General features: G+C 39.7%; 1 protein-coding gene across 2 annotated transcripts in view; it reads right to left on the bottom strand.

Annotated features, from left to right (window-relative positions):
• LOC126365804 (mitogen-activated protein kinase p38b) overlaps positions 1-15775 on the bottom strand; it is a 110795-nt gene that overhangs the window by 12612 nt on the left and 82408 nt on the right. Inside the window, exon 7 of one of the 2 annotated variants that reach the window (XM_050008386.1) lies at positions 1606-1685. The exons of the other annotated variant lie outside the window; for it this stretch is intronic. Coding sequence (XP_049864343.1) covers positions 1606-1685 — 80 coding nt within the window. The remainder of the gene's footprint in view (positions 1-1605; positions 1686-15775) is intronic. 2 annotated transcript variants of the gene reach the window in all.

Consider the following 15775-nt stretch of genomic DNA (forward strand, 5'->3'; position numbering starts at 1 on the left):
AGGCCATAACGATTTCCTATAAGGCCTGAAAATCTCAGTTTCCTTTCTGGTACCAAATTCCACCTTGTTACTGATTTATCTGCTGTTGGCCTTTTTCAGCCCCAGAGATTGCTTGTCATGGAAGACTATTACAGGGAAACCTCCACAATCCTCCTAAAATGAGAACACTAATACATTTTTCAATTTCCCAGAATGGCCAGAACAGCTCCCAAAATGTGGTTTACTTCCAGAATGATGCAGAAGTCTTCCCTTGAGGACTTCCTGATTCTGACTGCCCACTATTGGCAACAGTCACAATGAACCAGTGTAATTTCGACAAGCGTACTTCCATTCATGGGACTTGTCAGTATTTTGAAAGAGAATTATATTATTTCTCTGTGAAACACTGCAAACTTTTCCCTCATATTTTGGCAATAACAGCAGACAGCTGAGGACTGCCTCATGTGTAGAATGATCAAACTGATTAGAGGATCAGTAAATATATCTTGATGGATTCTGAGAAGAATATACTGCTTGAAACAGATTAAAGCAAAACAGCACAGAATCACTAACGGAAAGCAGAAATGGCTGTTTTCTCACACACAAATAATAAATAGACAAATGACTGACAAGCTGAGTATTATTCAAATACTGGTGCTTTAGGATTCATATGTTAATGCCTGTGCTCCCTTCAACATGATTAAACATCGCACATCACAGCTGGGCAATTTATTGGAATCTGGTACAACAATAGTCAGTCAAAGCATTAGATTAACTAATGTCAATAGTCATGATTGTAGGACTGCTTTCAAATAATTAGAAGCATTACAACAACAGAGTACTGTTGTTTATGAGTAGCAGTTCTTACCTCTTGCTCACATTTCATTAGAACTCTTGCTCACATTTCATTAGAAATATGCCACAGTGAAACTCAACTGCGGTGAGCCTTGCAAACAGTAACATTATAACACTTCCTCCCACAGAGCTTAACTGAAGAAGAACAAACTGTGATGTGAGGAGATTAATATAATGATAAGCATTCTCCCTGAACTGGAATATCATTGAACATGCCTGTGATTCATTAGGAAGATGCAGTGTACTACACAACACCTCTAATGATTGTCCCAGAACTTAAGGTTGAGAAGTGGTATAACATTCCCCAAAAAATCATCAAATCCTGACAGCAGGTGAGAAACAGTGTTGGCCAGTTATGATCATTGTGAACTACCAGGAAAACTTTAACTTTTGAAGCTTTGCAAGACTGCAAACTATTTAACTAGTCCAAAAACTGTCATCTCACACACTAAGTCATACAGATAACATACACACAATAAATACATCAATATATTTCAACACGTTCTAAGCATCTCTTCCTGCAATGGTTGATACCTCCGCTGAGTTAACTGTTTTCACGACTGTACAATTGTTATGTAATAATGTATGCCAGCAGCATGCACATACTGAAATAAGTTAGAAAGTATACCACGTTACTTACATTACTTTACAATTTACAGACAAGAAGCAAACAAAGCATCATGTGATTTACCTTAATTACAAACATATTTACAAAATGCAAAATAAAACTGTAAAAATAGCTATTAAAAATAAGTTAGCTATGACAGTTACCTCCTCACTTGTTATTTTATCAATTGTCTCCTTAGTTGGAGTTCCACAAAGCACTAGAATGCGTGTTAAATGATCAATGTCTGCAGAAAAACTTTGTTAAGGATTCTAAGCATTACTAGCTACAATGGTTAAATATGTTAAAAATAACCTGATTCATAATGTTTACCAGTTGTAGTGTACTCCAGACTCAACACAGGCAAGACAATGTGTCTGCACCACCTACAATCCTTTAAAGAGCATAATTCTCACACAGTAATTCCAAATATGGTCAGGGAAAACATAAGCCATTTATAAAATTACGCCCAAAAGTTACCGAACACACAAAATCCAATGTAAAACTACGAAATAGAAAATTGATACTGCAAGCTCTTATTAACGATCTACATCTTCACTTGATGAAACAAAAAACCGCAACCAGTGGAATATCTGCACGCAGAGAAAATGTCTAAAAGACTGACACTAGGAGAAATGTATTTTTGTGTTAAAACATTGTCCCTTTGTGTCTATATGATTTTTACTTTTGACTTTCTCTATGAAGTTATATCAGAGGAACGCCTGGAAAACTGAAGAATGTTGAAAATAACTTACTGTTGTCATACATTCTAAACATTATAGAATCTCCGTGTCAATCATATACGCTTCAAGAACAAAAATGTAATTTTGGACTTGGGAAGTTCAGAAAAATGGAAACTGGTATTTGACCAGTGGATCCTTAAAATACAATCGAAACCATGGAGAAAACAGTGGTCTTGTCTGCATCATGTCAGTGCTAATTAAAAAGGGGATTTATTTTGCACTCTCGGAGCATGGTGCAAGGTGACAAAAATGTAACGATTCCACCATATTTTTAAATTTGTTTGCCTCTCAGCCTGCTCATTTGTTTCTCTTTCCAAATCTGCTAAGAAGAAACCCCTCTTCTGAGAGAAACTCTTCCTGTTGAAACAAATATTATACAGATAATTTGAGGTCACATAAATTTGTGGTTACACAGATCATTAGAAGAATTGAAAATAAAAGTATAATAGATGTGTTGGAGAATAAGGGAAGAGGAAATATAATGCCAAATGATTTCCTGGACCAGACTGAACCGTGCAGATACCAAAAGCAATTACTAAAACAAGATTTTATGGAGTCAAGGTGAGAAAATGGATTATTATATTGTATTAGAAACTATACAGCAATATTGGACCATAAGATTCTGAATTATTACTGAACACACACTGTTAAAGGATTTCTGCTGAAGTCATCCAGGTGTTAATCGTCCAGTAAATTGGTAAGCAAGTATATAACTCAAATCAATCGTTCTTTGGAAGTTTTATAGAAGTATTCTCCGGAAGATACCTACAACTTCACTGCCAGGAAAAAAACTAGTGCACCTAGAAATACGTAATCGATGTTGATCCACTGATGACATATGCCACCTGGAGGATAGCAGACGTACTGATAATGGTTTCAACCTTGTTCGCCAACAGACAGTGTGGTGGCATAGCTACCAGTCTTCCTCTCTTTACCCTTTAATAGGGAATGCTCACAGCCAGAAGGCTCAGCGTGATGCAAATGTTGAAGCAAGTAGGCAACCGTGCCACAGAGATGTATTCTTGCTTCCTACACCCAACTAAGAGAGTTTGGAAGGGGTCAAATTGTTGACTTCTGAGTGGTGGGATGGTCCTTTCAGACTACTGTCACACGCTTGCTTCCTACAGCCAACTAAGTACGTTTGGAAGGGGTTAAATTGTGGCTTTCTGAGTGGTGTTATGGTCCTTTTGGAGAATTGCCACACAATTTGAACACACTGCATCGGCTATGCAATGTTGCTGGTATCAGTACTTAGATGAAATTCTCATACCTGTAGCCAAGGTTTTGTATGTCTGTACAGCACAGACATCCACCAAGATCATTGTATTTTAAGTGCAGCAATGGCAGATCATACAGCTACCACAGCACAAGATAAGAGGACTTGTGAGCCCAGACGTGTCAACACGAGCTGTTGTGAACCGGTTATTAGCAGTGGAACTATGGGCACGCACACCTCCAACCTGTCTTCCAATCATGCCACAGCATCGAATGGTGCCATCAGAGAATCACTGGGAAGATGTAATGGTATGCACTGGTCGTCAGTGATGAAAGCATATTCTGCCTGCATTCAAGTGTAGGTGAGTGCTGCCTTGTACAATGCATTTGTCCAAGACACACTAATCTCACCCCCAGGCCTTATGGTCTGAAGTGTGGTAAACAACAACATTCTTTCACTTTTGGTGTTTCTGGAGGGGACACTAACCAGCGCTTGATACGTGCATTTGGCTACAGATATACAAGATGCCACAGACATTGATCGGCAGCAAAGAGGTATGACATATGCATAGGATATTTATGCACAAATAGTTGCCACCATTCTTCGCAGATGATGAGTGTACTCAGAACTCTGGTACACAGAGCACACGTCATTGCTGACGAGAGCAGTCCTGATGGCAAGCTTCTACACCTGAGATGAGTTTTTGAAGCCAACGGGTACTCTCCACAGCACATACATAAGATACTACAAATGAAATCACCAGTCAAACTAAGAAAAGCAGGAGAAGACGTGGAAAGTTTTTAATCCATGACTTCTCTGCCAAACGTGGGAAGCCTATTGTCAAAAATAGGACGGATCCTCAGTAAACACAAAGTGAAAGTGATTTTTCACCCTCCACCAAAGACAGCAGCACTGCTGCATTCCATTAAAGATGATTTGGTGCTTCGGAATCCTGGGGTTTACAAGATCCCCTGTGACTGCGGCCGTTCATACATTGGACAAATGACACCTACAGTCCAGGAGAGAGGCACAGGGCACCGTAGGTACACACAGCTCTTACAACCTAATAAATCTGTGGTGGCAGAGCACTGCGCTGTCACTGGGCACTCGTGGTGTACAATAATGTCGAAATTTTAGCCTCAAATTCATCTTCCTGGGACTCAGTAGCGAAAGCAGCAATTGAAATTTGGTTGGCAATGAATTTAATTAATAGAGATAGTGGCTTCAGCTTGGACAAATCATGGAATCCGGCAATTCCATAATAAACTCAAAAAGACATCAGGATGGTGCAGCTCACAGTGATACATTGATACCATTGTATGGATCAACTTCGCAGTCATACAGCTAATTCCATACGTATGTCATACCTCTTTGCCACTGATCAACGTTCCTGGCGTCTTGTGTATCTGTGGCTGCATGGGCAGTGGTGCAATCCGCAGGTTTAAAAGGATGGAGCAAGTCCTGGAGTGTCATTCACCTCGACTCACCCTGAAGATGGCTGGCTGGTATTCAGCCGAAATATTAAAAGATAAAGTCGAACATGTGCGGCTGCACGCCCGAAATTATTGGAACAGTCTTTGCACTGCAAAAATATGAAGTTGCACGACAAGAATTGACTCTTGCGACTCATCGACCAACAACTCTTACAGAAATGCGTGAACAGGACGAGCAGGCATGGCGCAATGTATCCCAGGACAGATTTAGCCATCTGTACGACACCAGAGTCAGTGTCTGCATTACCACACACGGAGGCTACACCACATATAATATGGGTGTTTCACCATGGGTTGATACCTGGTACATCATAACTGCTTGTGCTATTGATCTGTAAATGTAATCATTTTATGCACTCCATATGCACCATGCAACAATAAATCTTGAGTGGGTTGGAATCATCTAAAAGGGTGTAATAATTTCTTTTTTGCAATATAGACCAGACCATGCATTTAATAAGTTCTAAAACAGTTACTGTGTGAAGTAGCAGTCAGCATACATTAACATGCAAGTGTGTGAAGAACACTAATCGAGTATAGTGAAAAATTAAATTTAAGTGAATTTATGTATTTTAGCTTGATTTGTAACACACTGGAGTTCACATCTTCATTCAGTGCTGCAGCAGATTTTATCCTCTGAAGAAGCAATCACTGTGGATGGTGGAGGGAGGGAGAAGGTAATAAATGAACGGATTCTCACAAAAACACTGACCAAAGTTCTGTTTGTGAAAACAATATAAATTTTAGCAGAAAATGTACAGTGAAAAACAAAGATTCTGTAACTTACCAAACGAGCGTTGGTATGTTGATAGACACAATAAGAAACACACACACACACACACACACACACACACACACACACACACACACACACACACACACACACACACACACAAATTTCAGGCTTTTGCAACACAACCAAGAAAGAGGGAAGGAGAGGTAAAGACGAAAGGATGTGGGTTTTAAGGGAGAGGGTAAGGAGTCATTCCAATCCCGTGAGCAGAAAGACTTACTCTAGGGGAAAAAAAGGACAGCTATACACACTCTAGCGCGTGGACGCACGCACGCACGCACGCACGCACACACACATCCATCCGCACATATACAGACACAGGCAGACATATGTAAATGCAAAGAGGTTGGGCAGAGATGTCAGTCGAGGCAGAAGAACAGAGGCAAAGATGTTGTTGAATGACAGGTGAGGTACGAGGGGCGGCAACTTGAAATTAGCGGAGGTTGAGGCCTGGTGGTTAACATAGGCAGCACCTATGTTTTATATCAAGAAAATTTTAGTATTTGCCCTGTGCATAGAAAAAAGAGAGACTCTGAGAGACAACAGCCTTCTTGAATGATTGAATCAGTGTCATAAACACAAAACAAAGTTACTCCATTGTTAAATAAGAGAGACATAAATTTTTATAACGAAGATTTTATATTCTACAGAAGTGATTATATGGGATCCAGTGGAAATTATAACTGATACACAAATAACAGCCTCATAATCTTGAAGAGGCACTTCTTTTGAGAATTTTGTGTCCATTGCAAATAAAATGGAGGGTCTGATGAAATAAGAAGCAATACTTCCTTTATGTAGAAAATCCAACGGGCACACTGTTCAGGTTTTTGGAATTTGAGAAAGAAGAAAAAGAAGAAGACAAACAAGTTTCACTTTCCAATAAGGTGTATAAACTAAAACATAAATGAAAACTGTCATATCAACTGCCTGGGTGTGCATCAAACACAGATAATGCCTTCTGCTAATGTGTGCTGTTCCTGCCTGATCTCACTGAGATTTCTTTCTGCAAGCATCACAGCACTTCTGATGATGGGGTTTAGTGAGAAAGGAATTACTTACATTTAAGGCTGGTGTAAACAATGAAACATATTTTTTAAAAGTCATGGCAGCATGATGTATTTATATTCAATATTGGCGAAAATTGGTCATACGAAATTGTCCCTCAATTTTAATCACTCTGTACAGTATTCTTTTTAATTGCAAATGATGGAATCTCAAGAGAGTAACTACATCAAACAGCTTCATCATTCACAAAAGTCTCATAAGCCATGACGAAAAATAACTGTAGCATAGAATATGTCGCAATGAGCACGAGAGGTGGGTGGCACATACATAGTGATGATAGGTGAAGATTATAAGGACACACCTAAACTACACTTCCAAATATTTACTTTATTCCAAGACTGCAGATTTTTAGGTCATCACATAAGGACTGCTTGAAAGCTAATCCAGTTACCATTTAGCCAATAATGAATTTCCACTCTGTAGCACAGAGTGCTGCGTTGATTTGAAACTTCCTGGCAGATTCAAACTGTGAGCCAGACAGAGGCTTTAATGTAGGGCCTTTACTTTTAACATGTTTGTCTGCCACTTGACCACCAGCAGCAAAACTGCATGCTCAATGCTGTGTGGTTACCACTGGTCATATCAGAGCCTCATGCTTAGTGCCGTATGACTGGCCTAGCAGTTAAACATCCATCACTAAGCATGCAGCAATCAACAAGTTACAGGGCAAGAGCTCCAATGACAGAGTTATCCGAATGTGACTTCTGACCTGCTCTCACAGCTTTAGTTCCACCATTATGTCTGCTATCTTTCAAACTGAAAAGCCTTGAGGGACTATCACTCCAGGAAAGAAAGGATATTGTGGAGAAATTTAAGGAGTGCTACACAAGATACACACGAGAACTTCTGTGAAGTTTTGAAGGTAAGAGAGATGTACTGGCAGAAGTAAGGCTGTGGGGATGGGTCACAAGCTGTGCTTGGATTGCACAGTCAGTAAAGCAAGTGCCCCTGGCAGGCAAACGTTACAGGCCCACAGAGTTTTAATCTAACAACAGGTTTCATTTTTCTGTGTTTTAGAATGACTGATATTTTGTGGGTAATGACCTAACTTCATTTTAATATTTTGCAGTGAACACACAGTGTGTAGTGGGGCAATCACTCTGGTGTACATATAATTCAAAAGCGAAGATCGCTTAAATACTGTTTAGTGGATAACCGGTTTCAACATACTAAACATGCCATCATCGGATCTGAATGGCTTATATATGTTAATCTACATTCAGATCCGATGATGGCATCTTTAGTGTGTTGAAACCGGTTATCCAGTAAACAGTATTTAAGCGATCTTGGCTTTTGAATTATTCCTCATTTTAATATTTAGATTCCATCCAAGATTTCAAACTGATCTGGTTGTTCTTATGAATGACTTGTACAACTGCTGCTTTGGATTTTAAATTATCTGTATGGCGATGTTATCACAAAACACATATCAGATGAAGAGTTGAACCCAAATCCTTACCTATAACGATCTGTGCTCTTACTTCTTGAGCTGTCAACATAAGACAACCTACAACCAACCTTCACAGCCTCACTTCTACCATTACCTCTTTCATACCTTTAACTCCACAGAAATTCTTCCGAATTCCTCCCTGAAATAGCACTCCTGGGGAAAAGGATGCAGTGGCTTAGCCAAAGCCTAAAGGCCATCCTCAGCTTTAATTTGACAGGAACTTTCTTAATAGTGGGTGCCTGTGTGTGTGTGAACATACATACTTTTGCCAGAAAAAGAGCAGGAGCTCAACAACTAGTGAGAACGCTGTTTCCTGTTATTTCTTTCTGTGCTCCATGTATCGGTCCAATGTAGGTGAGTAGTTGCCCTTCCCTTATTTTACGTATTACATAAAAAACACAAGATATTGTGCACTAAAACAGCACTGAAAATATTGTAGAACACCCTATAGACTTGTTTTCATTGGTATAAGGCAATACTTTGAATACTGCTCTCTTTCCTCCTCAAAACACAAACATGCAAAACTACAATCTCAGCATTACATAATTTATGTAAATGAGTTGAAAATACAAATGAAAAGAAAGCAGCATAGATAAATCTCTTGCAGAATGTGGACAGAGCTGTTGCATCAAGAACCATAGTTATTTTGAAGGCACATAGGCCCTACGACAATCTTTCCAGGTGAAAAATCATTGTTCTGAGGACTATAACTAAACCCCTAACAATAAACACCCAGTGAAATATTCTCTTTGTTCAGGTTAATCTTATTTTTACAATAACTAACCCAAGAATGTAATGTATTATGTTATATCTGAAGTTCTCACTGTGATTGTCTGATGATATTTTTCAAGTTTACTATTAAGTTTATAAATCTGTTTTTGTGTAGTGCCTTTCAATAACTAACCTAGCTTTATCTTCTACAGGTGTTGCAAGCTCTGGTTTGTGGTACAATGCCTTCAATTTAACTGAGACTGCGGATTTGACACCATGTATATGTGGATATTTCTTGCCTTTTCAACTGTGTGAGGTGGAAAAAGCGAAGGCAGATGTTTCACAGAACAACAAAGGGCACAGAAAAAAATTATCTTTGAAAAGATATAGAAGATGTCAGGAGATAAAAACTGTGATAAATAGCAGTGTGATTCAAACTACAATTCACAGTCTCCTTGGAGCCCAGGCATACACAAGACCACCACTTGCAGCATCTGATCAACCCATCCAAATAATGTGCACAATATAACCATCAATTCAGCTGAAAAACATTGTATCAATCATGTACAATATGCTGTAGGATTTAAGAGTATGTTTAAAACACATAAATGTATCTGTATTTCTGCAGATTATGAAACAGAAAACTTTGCAATACTCCCCTTAATTCAAACAATATTAGTAAAGGATAAACTGCTACGCTCTGTAAATATGACATGTTGAGTTGCAGGCAGGCGTGATGAAAAGACAGTTACATATAAGCTTTTGGCCAAAGCCTTCTTCAGAAAAGACACGCACACACATTCACACAACTGAGCACACCTCACACATGCATGATCGTACCTCTGGCTGGACTGCAACAGAAACACAGTAAATATGAGCATCGATGAGTGTGGCAGGGAAGTGAGAGGGATAGTAGGGTATGGGTGGGGGGTGGGCGGGAGAGAAATCGGTGCAGCCTGGTGGTGCATGCAGGGACTAGAGGTGGTGGGACAGGGCTGACAGAGGTGTGGATGGAGCCATCAGACACACATTCCCCACTCCCAAAACCATTCTGGCCTCAACCAATGGTATCCTACTGCCCCACACCCTTCAAGCAACTGTTTCCGCCTCCTCTGTGCTGTCACCACCTCAAAATTTGCCTCCCTTCATCCTCACTGAGTGCTGCTCTCTACCAGTGCATCGACTGATCTTTCCCCCTTCTCTGCTCTTTTCCTTTCCTTCTCTGCTCCTCTCCTTTCCGTACCCCATTTTTTTCTACCTTCTCTGCCCCCCCCTCCCCCCAATGCTGTACCTGCAAGCACCATCCTCCCACCTCTAGTCCCTTTATGCCATGCCATGCCATGCTGTGCCAATTCCTCTCCCGTCACTCATACACTGCTATCCTTCCCCCTTTCACACCACACTCTGGATTGTCTTGCTTTGGTTCCAGGCGTTTCTGTTCCAGTGGCTGGAGGTAGTGGTCATGTGTGTGTGAACTGTGCTAGGTTATTTGTACCAGTTTTTTCATCATGCCTGTCAGCAACTCAATGTGTCATCTTGATGATAAGTACCAATCTATCCTTTTCTAATATTGTTGATATTCCTACCTGGACTTTTCATTGTTTGTTTTCTTCATTTTAGTAATTCACTTAGCTATTGCTCATCACCCATCATCATTATCTGTACACCATTAGAAAAATCCTAATATGAGGAAACTTCCATTCAGACCTCTAAAAGAATTTATCTACATCTACATCTACATCTACATCCGTACTCCGCAAGCCACCTGACGGTGTGTGGCGGAGGGTACCCTGAGTACCTCTATCGGTTCTCCCTTCTATTCCAGTCTCGTATTGTACGTGGAAAGAAGGATTGTCGGTATGCTTCTGTGTGGGCTCTAATCTCTCTGATTTTATCCTCATGGTCTCTTCGCGAGATATACGTAGGAGGGAGCAATATACTGCTTGACTCTTCGGTGAAGGTATGTTCTCGAAACTTCAACAAAAGCCCGTACCGAGCTACTGAGCGTCTCTCCTGCAGAGTCTTCCACTGGAGTTTATCTATCATCTCCGTAACGCTTTCGCAATTACTAAATGATCCTGTAACGAAGCGCGCTGCTCTCCGTTGGATCTTCTCTATCTCTTCTATCAACCCTACCTGGTGCGGATCCCACACTGCTGAGCAGTATTCAAGCATTGGGCGAACAAGCGTACTGTAACCTACTTCCTTTGTTGTCGGATTGCATTTCCTTAGGATTCTTCCAATGAATCTCAGTCTGGCATCTGCTTTACCGACGATCAACTTTATATGATCATTCCATTTTAAATCACTCCTAATGCGTACTCCCAGATAATTTATGGAATTAACTGCTTCCAGTTGCTGACCTGCTATTTTGCAGCTAAATGATAAGGGACCTATCTTTCTATGTATTCGCATCACATTACACTTCGCTACATTGAGATTCTATTGCCATTCCGTGCACCATGCGTCAATTCGCTGCAGATCCTCCTGCATTTCAGTACAATTTTCCATTGTTGCAACCTCTCGATACACCACAGCATCATCTGCAAAAAGCCTCAGTGAACTTCCGATGTCATCCACCAGGTCATTTATGTATATTGTGAATAGCAACGGTCCTATGACACTCCCCTGCGGCACTCCTGAAATCACTCTTACTTCGGAAGACTTCTCTCCATTGAGAATGACGTGCTGCGTTCTGTTATCTAGGAACTCCTCAATCCAATCACACAATTGATCTGATAGTCCGTATGCTCTTACTTTGTTCATTAAACGACTATGGGGAACTGTGTCAAACGCCTTGCGGAAGTCAAGAAACACGGCATCTACCTGTGAACCCGTGTCTAAGGCCCTCTGAGTCTCGTGGACGAATAGCGCGAGCTGGGTTTCACACGATCGTCTTTTTCGAAACCCATGCTGATTCCTACAGAGTAGATTTCTAGTCTCCAGAAAAGACATTATACTCGAACATAATACGTGTTCCAAAATTCTACAACTGATCGACGTTAGAGATATAGGTCTATAGTTCTGCACATCTGTTCGACGTCCCTTCTTGAGAACGGGGATGACCTGTGCCCTTTTCCAATCCTTTGGAACGCTTCGCTCTTCTAGAGACCTACGGTACACCGCTGCAAGAAGGGGGGCAAGTTCCTTCGCGTACTCTGTGTAAAATCGAACTGGTATCCCATCAGGACCAGCGGCCTTTCCTCTTTTGAGCGATTTTAATTGTTTCTCTATCCCTCTGTCGTCTACTTCGATATCTACCATTTTGTCAACTGTGCGACAATCTAGAGAAGGAAGCACAGTGCAGTCTTCCTCTGTGAAACAGCTTTGGAAGAAGACATTTAGTAATTCGGCCTTTAGTCTGTCATCCTCTGTTTCAGTACCATTTTGGTCACAGAGTGTCTGGACATTTTGTTTTGATCCACCTACCGCTTTGACATAGGACCAAAATTTCTTAGGATTTTCTGCCAAGTCAGTACATAGAACGTTACTTTCGAATTCATTGAAAGCCTCTCGCATAGCCCTCCTCACACTACATTTCGCTTCGCGTAATTTTTGTTTGTCTGCAAGGCTTTGGCTATGTTTATGTTTGCTGTGAAGTTCCCTTTGCTTCCGCAGCAGTTTTCTAACTCGGTTGTTGTACCACGGTGGCTCTTTTCCATCTCTTACGATCTTGCTTGGCACATACTCATCTAACGCATATTGTACCATGGTTTTGAACTTTGTCCACTGATCCTCAACACTATCTGCACTTGAGACAAAACTTTTGTGTTGAGCCGTCAGGTACTCTGTAATCTGCTTTTTGTCACTTTTGCTAAACAGAAAAATCTTCCTACCTTTTTTAATATTTCTATTTACGGCTGAAATCATCGACGCAGTAACCGCTTTATGATCGCTGATTCCCTGTTCTGCATTAACTGATTCAAATAGTTCGGGTCTGTTTGTCACCAGAAGGTCTAATATATTATCGCCACGAGTCGGTTTTCTGTTTAACTGCTCAAGGTAGTTTTCAGATAAAGCACTTAAAAATATTTCACTGGATTCTTTGTCCCTGCCACCCGTTATGAACGTTTGAGTCTCCCAGTCTATATCCGGCAAATTAAAATCTCCACCCAGAACTATAACATGGTGGGGAAATCTACTCGAAATATTTTCCAAATTATTCTTCAGGTGCTGAGCCACAACAGCTGCTGAGCCCGGGGGCCTATAGAGACATCCAATTACCATGTCTGAGCCTGCTTTAACCGTGACCTTCACCCAAATCATTTCACAATTCGAATCTCCGTCAATTTCCTTCGATACTATTGCACTTCTTAGTCTTTATCATTCATCACTGAATTTTATTACACATGAAAAGACACAAACTAACTGGAAAAAAAATAAATCTAAAGGACATTCACATATTTACAAAAATGTGTCCCAAGGGCATACTGCTCCTTTTAACTTTCCATTCTGTCTCAGTGTGCTCCCAACATAGTGAATCAGACTTTCCACATCCAGTTCAGAATTTCCCTTCTGTTTCAGTACTTTTATGTCTTTCCTTCTCTTTGTTTATTATCTGCTCCTGATAAAAAGAGGTAAAAAATCCTGAGAACTACAGATTAAATTTTTGCATTTCCAATTGTACGCCTGATATTTGCATTTTGCAATAAATATTTAAGTTCTGAGTGAAAATGCAATTTTGTTTCTGTCTGCGGAATGTCGATTTATACTTGCCCTTCTTGATTACTTAGTTTTTTTGTTTAACTGATGTTGCTTCTTGGGGAAATTTGATACTTTTTAAAGTGTCACTGATTCGATTATTGCCAAGCTAATTCTTTGCTTTCAACCCCTCACTCTCAGTTACAACTGATAAGTTACTGGTGGGCAGCCTCTGAAAACTTATCAAAGAACATGGACAGATTCACTCTTCATTTACAGTTGATTTAACTGATTATACGGAAAGACTTTTAAATGTTTTGCAACCATTGGTAAGTGACATTATAAATAAGTTTTTTTTGTTACAATCATGATGCTACATTTTGATAAGACATCCATGCCTTAAACTTGGCTATTCCTTGACGGTTTATGAGAAATGCATGAAGCAAACCTGCAGTATAATTTCAATGCTGTATTTTGTAAATTTCGAAGTGCCAAGACATGAAACTGTGGAAAATAGATATCAGTACCATAAAAGAAAACTTACAAATGGTTTCCACATTCAAATAAATTGACATCATAGGCACAGAAATTAACTACAATGTATCCTTACGTAATTCTGATTGGACAAAAATAATATTTTCATTTGCTATAACATATCTTCATGGAAAAATACTATACCATAATTAACCAAATAGTGTGAAGTGAAGTGATTTAATGATTAATTCGTGCAACTGAACAACAGCAGTGTGTGAGGGAAAGGGACAAATTGTCTTTGTCCAATATCTAATTTGAGCTAAATCTGGCATTTGCTGTAAGTTGTCACACTTATCTCACAACTTAATAGTCAGGCAGGATCTTGGGATTATTGCGCTCATTATACATCACACAGTGCAGAAAGGTGAGGACTCCATTAACTGGTTGATGTTGGAAAGTCATGGGTACATGCTTCACAAGTTGTTGTTGCTGTTGTTGTTGTAACACTGCCACACTCAAGTAAGTACACACACATACATGTCAAATTCTAAATCAAGGTGAGTCTTATTCCCCAATTGTAAAATAGAGTTTTTTATGGATTATGTGACACAAAATAATAACAAGGCACTTTCAGCTTGATCATAATCCTTAAATTCTGACTGTTGGAAAAACACTAGTAACTGGAAAAGTTTCTGCACCATGAATAGTTCCTGTACACTTCTTATGACAGAATCTGTTGTTTCAGACCAACCTTAGTTCTTCATCAACAGTCACCAAATTTGAATCAGTATAGTCCCCCCCCCCCCCCCCCCCCCCCCCCCAAAGTGAACTGGTAGCTTTCACCTTGAGCAAAAGTTCTTTTACTAGATAAGTTTTTTGGATGTGATACATTAACTGTACAGTCTTACTAGCAGAAAATTTCCCTTTATCCATTTCTGATTCTATATGCCCCTTTCCTACTGCAATATGTTCAACATTCATCATATGTAACTGCTCTCCAATAAGTATAATACAAGGCCACAGTAAATACCAACTATGGACAGCAAGTCAGAACATTCACCTGCTATTCAATGGTAAACTTTCCTCTGTAAGAAAAGCAATGTCAAACTGACAAATTCTTTTCAGTTTTCCGTTTAGTGCTTTCTAATCTCCAATTACAGCTAATGGCATAAGAATCTTTATGCTAATAAAAGCAAGTCTGCACTGATTAATTTATTCCCCAATTGATTTTTTGCCAGCTCAGAACATATTCCAATGGAGAGAGCTACAAAATAGTACCAATTTTTATTTAGCAATCGTGCCTCAAATCTTTGTTGTGGCAAACTACAGTTTCAACTGGTTCGTTAATCTATGTCTGCTATTTCAATACCTCTCTACAATTTGTCTCATATTAAATTTCAGGCTGTGTCACTGTGTTTATTAACACTTTCTCACACCACTCTTACCATATATATATATATATATATATATATATATATATATATATATATATATATATATATATATATATATATATATATATAGAAAACAAAGATTCCAAGACTTACCAAGCGGGAAAGCGCCGGCAGACAGGCACATGAACAAAACACACAAACACACACACAGAATTACGAGCTTTCGCAACTGGCAGTTGCTTCGTCAGGAAAGAGGGAAGGAGAGGGAAAAATGAAAGGATGTGGGTTTTAAGGGAGAGGGTAAGGAGTCATTCCAATCCCGGGAGCGGAAAGACTTCCCTTAGGGGAAAAAAA

Source organism: Schistocerca gregaria, chromosome 4, assembly GCF_023897955.1.
Source record: "Schistocerca gregaria isolate iqSchGreg1 chromosome 4, iqSchGreg1.2, whole genome shotgun sequence".
Taxonomy (NCBI): Eukaryota; Metazoa; Arthropoda; class Insecta; order Orthoptera; family Acrididae; genus Schistocerca; species Schistocerca gregaria.